This window comes from Leopardus geoffroyi, chromosome B1 (assembly GCF_018350155.1).
Source record: "Leopardus geoffroyi isolate Oge1 chromosome B1, O.geoffroyi_Oge1_pat1.0, whole genome shotgun sequence".
Taxonomy (NCBI): domain Eukaryota; kingdom Metazoa; phylum Chordata; class Mammalia; order Carnivora; family Felidae; genus Leopardus; species Leopardus geoffroyi.
This window is the reverse complement of record NC_059327.1, coordinates 35,510,964-35,522,975: the sequence shown is the minus strand read 5'-3', so window position 1 is coordinate 35,522,975 and position 12,012 is coordinate 35,510,964. Positions and strand designations below refer to the sequence as shown.

Here is a 12,012-nt window from a genome sequence, read left to right as displayed (position 1 = left end):
GTAATCAGTTTGCCTTTTTGGAACCGGCTAATTTGCACAAAGGCTGGCTACTGCCCTGAACTAGCCCTTTCCTCTGCTTACAAGCGCACACACTCCTCCTGGGGGCCCACATTCCCCGAAATCATGACCGGAACCCCCAGAGGTAGTGGCCCAGCCTCTGCACCGGCAGCTTCTCCTTAGCAGAGTGTGGGAAACAGCCCCTCCCTGCTCCTTTACAGGCTCGCCTTCCAAGCCTGGCCTTTCCCATGCCTGGCTCTTTCCTTATCCTCTGTCTGCAGTCCTGCTCTGTCCCACGCACAGTGCTCCTCCTCAGTCTCCCTGCCTCCAGACCTGAGGGAACAGAGACCAAGGAAGGGTGGTGAGGTCATCCTGCCCCCCACAGCCACAGACCTCCCCTGGACATTTCCCACCACATCCCACCCCACCCCCTGCTGAGTTCCACCCAGCTGGGTGTGAGTCAGGGACCCTAGGGAGGCAGAGGGCCGCCTGTTTCCCTTCGTCCTGCTCCTCCCAGATGGAAACACCCAGGACTTAGCAGGCAGGAACTGGGCAGGGGGGACAGGAGACATGGATGGATCCGGAGTTGTGTGGTCTGACCACGGTGGAACCTGTCAAAAGCAGTCCATGCCAGCAAAATGAAGCACTGGCCTTGGTAGTCCTGGGAGAAGTTCAGTCACGGCCGAACGAGCATGAGGGGCCACAGAAGCAGAGGCTTGGTGAGGCTAGAGACATGGTCGCTAGGGGTCCCAAGCTCTCCTGAGGCTGGGGGTTGGACCTAGACTGAGCCAGAACACCACTAGGTTCCCAGGGCATGTGGAGCCTGTGTCCCTGACCTCCCAGCGTATTCCTGGGGCTCCCCCAGGCTCCAGCAGTGTGGCTGCCACGGAGCAGGGTGGCTGCTGGTCAGTGGGCAGCATAATGACAGGGTGAGCAATCTCCACCCGTCCCTGACCCTACTGAGGAATGTCTGGGCTCTGGCAGGGTCGTGACCTTGGGTACACACAGGCACACCACCCCTCCCTCCATCAGACTCTCACCCAGATCGGGGTTTTCCTCCTCAGGGGCATCTTCCTGGACACCATTGTTCCCAAGTACGAGGTCAATGGGGTGAAACCTTCCATTGGCCAAAGGACCCGGCTCAGCAAGGGGGACATCGCCCAGGCCCGCAAGCTCTACAAGTGCCCAGGTCAGGGCAGGGAGGGATGGACCAGGGAAGGGTGGAGGGCAGGGCCTGGGGCTGAGGAGGTTAAGGCTGTAAGTCTTAGAGAAGGCCAGCAGCTGCCTGGTGGTAGGAGTGGAGGTACCCAGGCAGGGGCAGTGTTCAAGTTAAGGAACCAAACTGGGGCTGGGATCAGGTGGTGAGGGGATCAGGTGAGATACTGAGCCATGTACCTTTAGAGGGACTGGGAGAATAGGGCAGTAGGAGCAGTAAAGGGGACTAGCAGCGCGATTCTCAGGGACGGAGGTAGAGTGAGGCCCACCAAAGGAGCTTGACCTTAACTCTGGAAGCCATGTTGCCTGGACAGCAGGGCATCCTGCAGCACTAGGCCAAATAGGTCCAATGGTGTGGGCTTATGTGTAAAGAGCACGGAGTGGATCTTAAAGGGACAGGACCACCCCAGACTCCTTCCTCTGCTTAGCCGTTCTTCTCTCCCCTGAGTGATGCCAGAGTTCAGGGCGTGGGAAGCCAGGAGGTTGGGGGAATTGAGCATCTGCAGCCAGCAGTTCAGTCATTTCCTTTCTCTGACAGCTTGTGGAGAGACCCTACAAGACAGCACAGGCAACTTCTCTTCCCCTGAGTACCCCAATGGCTACTCCGCCCACATGCACTGCGTATGGCGTATCTCAGTCACACCTGGAGAGAAGGTAACTGAGCGTCCCCTCCTCTGCCAGGACCCCAGAGTAAGAGAGCGTAGTTGATTGTGGCTGTGAATGACCTACCTGGGAAACGTAGACCCATTCACTGCACAAGAACGATGGAGCACTACCTTGAGGAGGGGCTGACTTACTACTCGAGAGGCACTTTTCCAAGGTCTTCTCAGATCTATCCACAGGGTTTTCCTGTGGTATCTGGACCTCTCACTCACTCCTTTACCTTCAGTGTCCTTCCGTGCATTTTTATCGTTCCCAATAGTCAACTATTCCTCTTGATTGGAATATGGTACTTAATGTACTCGTGCAGTCTTGAGCTTGACTAGATTTTATTACTGGTCACATTGTTCATTCCAACAGCTCTCAAGACCATTTGGAATCTGAATTGCACCATTCAGCAGGTGCCATCTCTCTTACTCTGTCCTGAGCTCATTTGATAAGCATATCTTTTCTGGGTCTTCTGAAACTGGTCTTTGATTGAAACATTGAACATGACATGAATCAAAGCAGAGCCAGGTTCCCTCTCTGAGCTGACACTGTTCATCTGCAGACTTTGGGCAGATTTATTCCACTGGCTATGATACCACTTGCTACACTACCATCCAGCCATGAGTCATCACCTTGTTGACTGCGAAGTGGGCTTCTCCGACCATGAATTTGTCACCTTTATATCCCTGGCATAGGAAACAGCTCATAAATGCTGAATATATAGATGGATTGCCTTACCAAATCAAAGCCACTGTTCCACCAGTTGGTGAAACACCTTTTAAAAAGGAAATGACATTTGTCTGATGTGCTTTATTTTAAGTGAACCTGAACCAGCTCCTAATAATCAAGTGTCTCTTTTCTAAAGGGTAGCAAGCTATCTGTTTATTTGGGGATTGACATTCAACTTAGTGGGTTGTGATTCCCAGGATTCACTCCAAACCCCTCTTCCAACACACACGCGCACGCGCGCACACACACACACACCCCTTTTGGAAACTGGCAAAGCTTTTGTTCTGAGTTTTCAAGATTACAGACACTGATCACATCTGTAAGTTATTTGAATGTCCTCTGATGTCATTTTTGAGCCTAGAGGCAACAGCCAATTTAAAGAGGTGCTCACTGACTCCCCTCCGATATGAATGAGTTTCTATTCCCTTTCCAAACTATGCTTCTTTTACTTTTTGCAATTTGAAGATCATTCTCATTTGTGGTAGTCTTTTATTGAGGGTTGAGTAATTCCGTCATCTCTCTCAGTTAACATTCTGTCACCCTCCCTCAAAAGTGAACCCACCCTAGGTGGCTCAGTCAGTTAAGCATCCAACTTTGGCTCAGGTCATGATCTCACAGTTTGTGGGTTCGAGCCCTGCATCGGTCTCTGTGCTGACAGCTCAGAGCCTGGAGCCTGCTTCAGATTGGATTCTATGTCTCCCTCGCTCTCTGCTCCTCCCTGCTCATGCTCTGTCTCTCTCTGTCTATCAAAAATAAACATTAAAAAAAAATTTTTTTAAAGTGAACCCATCCCTTCCTTGTTCTTTTTCTTGTCCTGAATCTAATTTAAAAATTGCTGTCCTTTTTGCTGTCTTCTTCTGACCATTCTCTGGCTTCCTTTATCTCTCTGCCAAAGGTCTCCACAACTTCTGCCTTTGGAAATCTCACAGCAAATAACAATAAAAACAACTAAAATTATTGAGCACATGATTGACCAGGCATGTGTTAAATTCTTTATGTGTTATGTCTTATAATTATCACAACAACATTCTAGGCCGGGTGCTAATGTTGTCCCCGTTCTGCATATGAGAGAACAAACTTGGAAAAATTAAGTAACTTGCCCAAAGATTATGACACAAAAGTCCATGATTGCAATACTGTGAATTCTAAACCCTGTCCCACATCAACAATTGCTAAAGTGCCCTTCCAGAGACCTGTGTGCCCACTACACACCCGGCATTGGGACAGAGAGATGCATGAGAGAGTCCCCAGCCCCTGAGGAACACAGAGTAGGGTAAAGCGTTGCTTTTTTTCCTGTTCAAGAAGTTTGCTCAGCCAGCAGGGATATGCCAACCTTGGTTAGGATCAGCTTCTTTCCCTGTGGTTCCAGGCTGGCATGGGCTGGCCCTAGTCTCTAGTAGACAAATGGACTTGCCCCAGGAGCCTCTCTGTGCCTTAGGCATGCTCCCTCCACAACACCCAAGAGACTCCCCATCCTTTTTCAGAGGCCTGCCTGGAGCTCCAGGAAGAGAAGTAAGCTACAGAGAAAAATTTCAAACTTTTCAGTGCGTAGCGGCAGAAATAGAAAAAGTAAAATTCACTCACGGTTCTGGATCAAATTGTAGAGCTGTAATTGAGTCAAAGATGGAACCCTGGGGGACAGGAACCCTCTAAGGGTCTGCAGAGGCTGGGGAGCCAGGGAGGATAGCGTCATGAAATAATAGTGACCATTCTTTGCTGTTTACCCATTACGTTTCAGGCAAAGTATTAGGCATCTTGTATGTATGACCTCATTATTCCCCACATCAGTTTTGTGGTGCAGGTGTTCTCGTCCCTTCTGTGTAGATGAGGGAGTCGAGGCTCAGAGGGCAGCAGTAAATCTGCCCACGTTTACACAGGCAGTCATGGTGGAACCAGCATTTAGTTCCAGGACCGTCCAACTCCAAAGTCTACGCTCTTTCAACAGTCAACCTTAAATAAACTCGCTTGCATTCGTGGGTGGACTTTGATGTTTCTTTTGTGCTGAGAGGTTGTTTTCACTTGCCTTCTAGTTCTCTGCTTATTGCCAGAAGTTTGAGTGATGCAGAAATTTTATGCAAGGCAGGGATATATCAAACAAGAAAGAGCCACTTTGGAAGGCTTCTTGTAGGACCCCCATGTCTCCACTGCACGTCATTAGCAGCTGTTCCAAAGAAGACTTAAGAGTGTTTCCCAAGCAACAAAGCCCACCCCTTAGGAGCAGGAAAGTGGTTTCAGGAGATCATGGTCCATTGTTGCAGCCGAGCCAAAAAGATAAGAACTTAAAATGTCTTTTGGATTTGGCAGTGTCCACCCTCATTCCCATCCCTGCCTTGTGATATCTTGCCTATTCTTCAAGTTCCAAATTCCGCTCATCTGTAATGCCTTCCCCAACCCCACCTCCAGTTCTCCAGTTGGGCAGCTATGACCCCTCCCTTAAGTCCCTGCTTCCTGGTGCTGAAGGGTGTGGGGCTCTGAGGGTGAAGGGAAAGTTGACCCTCATTCTTCATGCAGCTGTTAAGCAAAATTGACTGGCAGGCCTGGGGAGGCCACATGGAATATAAGTTTAAGGGTTTAAGTTTAAGACCCGAGTGCCTGGGTTTGACTCCCAGCCGTGCTATTTGCTAGATGCATGATCTTGGGGAAGTTGCTTAACCACTCTGTTCCTTTGTTTCCCCATTTGTAAAGTGGGTCTGATGGTTGTGCCTCCCTCATGTGGTTGATACAAGGATTAGACAAGTTAATGCGCGTAAAGTGCTCAGTGCTGTGCCTGGCACATGGCAGGAATTCCATCAATGTTGGCTGCTACTGTCATTCTGTAGCCTTTTTCTTTTTTTTTTTTTTTTTACATTTACTTAGAGAAAGAGCACATGTGCATGCATGCATGCAGTGGAGAGGCGAGAGGGATAGAGGAAGAGAGAGAACCCCAAGCAGACTCTGGGCTGACAGCTCAAGGGGCATGACCCCACAAAACTGTGAGATCATAACCTGAGCTGAAACCAAGAGTCGGATGCTCAATTGACTGAGCCACCCAGGTGCCCAATGTCATTCTATAGTCTTAATCTATTAAATCGGTAATCCCTGGTTGACTTCCTAGGTCCCCCTTTTGCCTCCTTCTACTTCCAGATTCTGGGATGAACCATTTCAAATTTCAAAATCTTAAGCAAACTCAACTCCAACAGTGAAATTAACTTTTTCTGAGTGGCATACACAGTACTATATATGTGTGGCATGTATGTATATTGCATGTGTGACACATACATGTGTCAATGTTATAAACTTTCCATGTATTGGTTTAATTCTCTAAGTCCTATGAGGTTGGTACTATTACCATTACCATCTTATAGATATGGAAATGGAGGCACAAAGGTGTTCAATGATGAGCCTAAGGTCATACAGCAAAGTCAGACTGAAGCCAGACTGTGAGTCCCCGGGGTCAACATATCGTCCCAATTGCTCCCTGAGAGCATCCAACAAATGTGGGGGGTGCTGCCCATTTGCGGGGTCCACTTGTGGACACTCTGCACCCTGTTTCTCATTGAATCCCCCAGCTCTTTATGATTACTGCTGTTTTTTAGACAAAGACACCAAGACACAAAGAAGTCAAGCCACGGGCCCATCATCACCAGCCAGGAAGTGGTAGAGGTGGCCAGGTTTTCTTTGGCAAAGGGCAGTGCCCCTGCCACCAGAGCACAGCTGTTTCCACATGACAGAAGCCATTACAACTCTTAATTAGACATCTCTGGTCTCAATATAGCCATGGTGTGCCCTCCTGGAGGATGCCTTTAACTGCCAGCACAGGTCTCTTCTTCCTGAGCGAGGTGACCACTGCTTCCTCCTGCCCCATAGGAGGTCTCGGGTGGGTCCTCTGGGCTTCTGCCGGTGGGCGTGGTTCTTCAGGAGGGTGTGAAGCCATCCTCCCTGGACAGAGCCAGCGTAGTTTCCGAGGGTGAAGGGAAAGTTGCTGCTGTTCTTGTCAGCTGCTGAGCAAAACTGATCGGAGGCCACATGGAATCGTGGTGAAGGATGTAAGTTTAGGAGCCAGACTGCCCTCACTCAGCCCTCTGCATTCCTTCATCCATCCAGCAACTCCTTAAAGATGTTTTTGTTGTTTGTCAGATATAGAGATAAGTATTTTGAAAAGTATAGGAATTCATATGGTAAAGAGTGAATATTCTGCCCTGGGTCCTCCTCCAAATCCCACTCCCCAGAGGCGACCAAACATTGGTAACACTTGGTATGTCCTTCCAGACTCTTCTAAGTATGTGTGCGTGCATGTGTGTATGGATATGTGGTCTTATGTAACTTGCCTTTCACTCAGCAGGAAATCATGGTCATTGTTCCATGTTAGCGCATCAAGTTCTACATCAGACATTTTGATGGTTGCTTAACATGCTGTCATCCCCATTCCTCTGATGTTTCATTTAAGTTTTTTCCAAGTTTTTATCATTACCAAAAATGCTACAGTAAATATCTCAAACCTGAGATCTTTATATACTTGGGAAAGTGTATCTATAAAATAGATTCCTAAAAGAAAAATCCTATCCAAGAAACATTTATTAAGCAACTACTACATGCCACACACCAAAGATTCCATATCGAGTTAAATAAAATTCCTGTCCTCATAGGGTTTACATTTTGGCAGAGTAGGGGTAAGGGGGAGACAGACAAGCAAATAAAAAGTAAATGCAATAGGTCAGATGGTAATAAGTGTTATGAAGGAAATCAGCAATAGGAGATAAAGGAGTGCGGTGGGGGTTACTGTAACATGTGGGATGGTCAGAGAAGGCCTCATTCACATCAGGTGAGTTGGAGTAGAAATGGATAGGAAGTGAGGGAACACATCAGGCAGGTAGCTGGGAAGAGCTTCTAGGCAGCAAGTGCAAAGGCCCCAAGGCAGGAGCAGGCTTGGTGTGTTTGAGGACCAGTAGGGTCCATGTGGCCAGAGCCAAGTAAGCAAGGAGGAAAGTGGTAGGCGATGGGGTCAGAGAGATAGCAGGGGGCTAGATTATAAATGGCCATAGAGGACATGGTAAGTAAGGACTTTGGATTTTACTCTGAGTAACATGCATTAAAGGATTTTGAGCAGTGGGGAGATATGATCCAATTACATCACGAAAGCTCTGCTCTGCTGGGAGGCAAGATCAAGAGCAGGGACTATTGAACTAATCTTGGAAAAAGATAATGGTAGGGCCAGGACTGAGAGTTCAAGAAGGGGTACAGATGGTTTGAGGAGAAAGGAGGAGAATGTGAAAGGTGTGCCTGGCAGCGCTAAGGACGCAATGGAGGTCAGTGGTCTCAAATTTCAAGTGAGACAAGCAACATGGTTGTATTTCCTCTAACCATGACTTCAGCCTCCTGGGAACAGGCACAGAGTAGGTGGAAAGTTGGATTGAAGCAGGGGTGTGGTTTTCCAGTGAATACAATGAGGAGAAAAGAGGAAAAAGAGAGTTGAGGTCCTATACAAGGAGGTGATGATAAAGATGGACCATGGGTTTGCTTTGAAGTGAGGTGACTGCCCCAGGCCTTTGCCACTTCATCTATGTCCTACTTTGGTCATTGATCCAGGCACACTGTCTGTCTCCAGAGCAAGAGCAGAACAGATTTTCAACTTCAGTTTTTCAAAATACCAGGACTTGTATCTTTATAATAACAATAATAACACTCAATGATGACTAATAATAATCATCAAGAGTAATAGGGTGCACTTTTCAAAACCTGGTCTTGCTCAATTTCATCTCAGAGTGCCACAATTCATAAATGTTTCCCCAAACACAAACACATTTCAGCTCATGTACAAATCAAAAGAAAAGAGGCAGGATGGGCTATGGATTCCAAGCCAGGCAAGGACTGATGTGAGTACGTGGAGATAAAGGGTGGGAAAACCCCATAGGCTCAGAAGGTGGAAGGTCATGGTGAACTGGAAGGATTGTTGGACTAGGTGTATGGAGCAAGTGAACGAGGAGAGATTGGGGCACGTGGATGGACCGTGGAGTGCTTGAACTTAAGCTTATGGGGGATGCACAGTTATTGATGATAACAGGGTCTAGGGCATGTCATGCCATGTGTGGCCGAGAAGAGGTGGAGAGAGGAAGTCAGGGAATGGGGAGGCCCAGAAATGGGAAGGGTCATCTAGGTGGCTATTGAAATCACCAAGAATTCTAAAGGGGTCGGTGTCAGGGAGTGACCGAGAGCCAGCGTTATTCTCTGACCATCGACCATCACAGCACTGACACAGGCTACAGACCACAGTTGCCAGTGCCTGCTTTGGGATCTTTTTCATTCTCACCTCCACTCTGACTGTCTCTAACTGCAGTGAGCCAGAGGGGAGATACACCTTGTCCCCTTTTCCTCCAGCAGAGAAGCCAGCTAGACCTAACAGGTGGGTTCCTGGGCCATTTGTGTCCACTGTATACACCTCTCAGGTCACCATGAACTGTTCCTGCTTGTTGGACTCTAGATACAAAAGAGGCTTTGAGGGCACATTCTGGAAACTACTAAAGCAATTTCCCTCTTGGAAAGTGCCTGTCTACTGTAAATATGCCCACTGGCTGAGGAGAGTTGGTATTTACCAAGGTGTCAAACGTTCCTCCAGTATTACATGACCATTTGATGAGCTCAAAGGCTGAAATGAGTTCATGAACAGGAGGCACTTAGGGCGGTGGCTGTACCTACGAGGTGCTACTTCAGGGTGAGGTGCTCTTTCCTCATTTCATGCTCGTGGCAGCTGAGGTCAGAGAGGTTGGGTGATTTACCCAAGGACTCCCAGCAAGAAATGCAGAGGTGACGTTCCAACCCAGGCCGATGTGTGTGGAGTCTGAGTTTTTTTACTCAGTGAGCTTTTCATGTGTATTTCTTATCCTTCTAAATCATGTGTATTTCTTATCCTTCTAAATCCTAAGCCCCTTGACAGGGACGGACGTTAAACCCACTCACAGGAAGGATTCAGATCTGGTATTCCCCTCAGCAGCTAGCATGACCCCTTGCCTGGAATCAACATTCAATGAATATGTGATGATGGGTGACTCAGCCCGTCTCTCTGCCTCTCCTCTCTGGACCCTTCATTTCCATTTCAGAGCCCCTGGTACCCACATGCCACCCTGGGCCCTTCCTATCACTGACACCTCATCCCTCTAATGGTGGTGTGATTGGTGTTGTTTAAGTCGACCAGGAGGAGAGATGGGTTTGTTTAACCCAAACCAGTGTCTCCTCACTAAGGGGATCAGTAAAATGAGACCTCTGGTCTTATACAGATATTCAGCAAGGCCATGTATGTTAAGTGATGACTGAGTTATCTGAGAAAGCTGGCCGTCATTGGCAGACAGCTGGGGAGAGGAGTGCCGTCTCTGCACCAGGAGCTCCTTTTCTGAGCCCCTTCACTATTTATGCAGAGTGAGGCAGGCAGTGGTCATGGGGCCAGCAGGCCAGGCTGGTGGGGAGCTGTGTAACCCTCTTCCTCTTCCCATTTCCCCTAGATCATTCTGAACTTCACGTCCATGGACCTGTATCGCAGCCGCCTGTGCTGGTATGACTACGTGGAGGTCCGAGACGGCTTCTGGAGGAAAGCACCCCTCCGAGGTAAGGCACTAGCCTGCCCCCTGCCTCCTCTGTGGAGCCTTCTTTTTTGTGTGAATTGAGGTCTAATTAACACGTAATACCCTCTTAGTTTCAGGTATACATCACAGTGATTGAATATTTTCATGTATTACTAAATGATCCCCATGATAAGGGTAGTTACCATCTGTCACCATACAACATTATTACAATATTATTGCTTATATTCTCCATGCCGTACATCACATCCCCATGCCTGATTTATTTTGTAACTGGAAGCTTGTGTCACTTCTCGGCCTTCTGGCTAAGATCAAGTGTACAACTGGAAGCTTGTGTCTCTTAATCTCTTTCACCTCTTTTGTCTACCTCCCACCACCTCTCCTTTGGCACCCATCAATTTGTTCTCTGTATCTATGAGTCTGTTTCTGTTTTGCTTTGTTTGTTCATCTGTATTGTTTTTGGATTCCACATATAAGTGAAATCATATGGTATTTTTCTTTGTTTCATTTAGCATCATACCTTCTAGGTCCATCCGTGGTGTCACGAATGGCAAAATCTCATTCTTTTCTATGGCTGAGTGATATGGATAGCCCACATCTTATTCAATCTATTCATCTACTAAGGGACACTTCGGTTGTTTCCATCACCTGGCTGTTGTAAATAACATTGCAATGAACATGAGATTGCATATCTCTCTTTGAATTGGTGTTTTTGTTTTCTTTTGATAAACACCCAAAAGTGGAATTGTTGGATCATAAGGTAGTTATATTTTTTTAGATTTTTTTTAAAGTTGATTTATTTATTTTGAGCGGAGGGCAGGGCAGAGAATGATGGAGAGAGAGAATCCCAAGCAGGAGCCACACTGTTAGCGCAGAGCCTTATGCACGGCTTGATCTCACAAACCATGAATGAGGTCATGACCCAAGACAAAATCAAGAGTCCGACACTTAGGGGCGCCTGGGTGGCTCAGTCAGTTAAGTGTCCAACATTGGCTCAGGCTGTGATCTCATGGTTTGTGGGTTCGAGCCCCATGTCAGGCTCTGTGCTGACAGCTCAGAGTCTGGAGCCTCCTTCAGATTCTGTCTCCCCATCTCTGCCCTTCCCCCACTCTCTCTCCCTCTTTCTCTCTCTCTCTCTCTCATCCTCTCTCTCTCTCAAAAATAAATAAACATTAAAAAGAGAGAGAGAGTTTGACGCTTAACCGACTGAGCCACCCATGCGCCCCGGTAGTTCTATTTTTAATTTTTTTTTTTTTTTTTTTTTTTTAATTTTTTTTCCCAACGTTTATTCATTTTTGGGACAGAGAGAGACAGAGCATGAACGGGGGAGGGGCAGAGAGAGAGGGAGACACAGAACCGGAAACAGGCTCCAGGCTCTGAGCCATCAGCCCAGAGCCTGACACGGGGCTCGAACTCACGGACCGCGAGATCGTGACCTGGCTGAAGTCGGACGCCCAACCGACTACGCCACCTAGGCGCCCCTATTTTTAATTTTTGAGGAATATCCATACTGTTTTCTAGAGTGGCTGCATCAGTTTGCATTCCTATCAACAGTGTACAAGGGTTCCCTTATCACCACTTCCTCAAACCTGTTGTCAGTGGTCTTATTTAAGCAAGCTCCACACTCAGCATGAAGCCTGATGCGGGACTTGATCCCATAACCCTGGAATCATGACCTGAGCTGAAATCAAGAGCTGGATGCTCAACTGACTGAGCCACCCTGGCGCCCCCCACCTTTTTTTTTTTTAACTTGTCTTCTTGATACTAGCCATTCTGATAGGTGTGAGGGGATATCTCATTGTAGTTTTGATTTTCATTTCCTGATGATGAGTGATGTTGAGGATCTTTTCATGTGTCTGTTGGCCATCTGTAT

General features: G+C 47.6%; 1 protein-coding gene across 3 annotated transcripts in view; it reads left to right on the top strand.

Annotated features, from left to right (window-relative positions):
- Positions 1–12,012, top strand: part of BMP1 (bone morphogenetic protein 1) — a 44,296-nt gene that overhangs the window by 12,209 nt on the left and 20,075 nt on the right. For all 3 annotated transcript variants that reach the window (XM_045457597.1, XM_045457603.1, XM_045457611.1), the window contains 3 exons: positions 1,062–1,186; positions 1,751–1,866; positions 10,062–10,164. In XM_045457597.1, the coding sequence (XP_045313553.1) occupies positions 1,062–1,186; positions 1,751–1,866; positions 10,062–10,164 (344 nt within the window). The remainder of the gene's footprint in view (positions 1–1,061; positions 1,187–1,750; positions 1,867–10,061; positions 10,165–12,012) is intronic.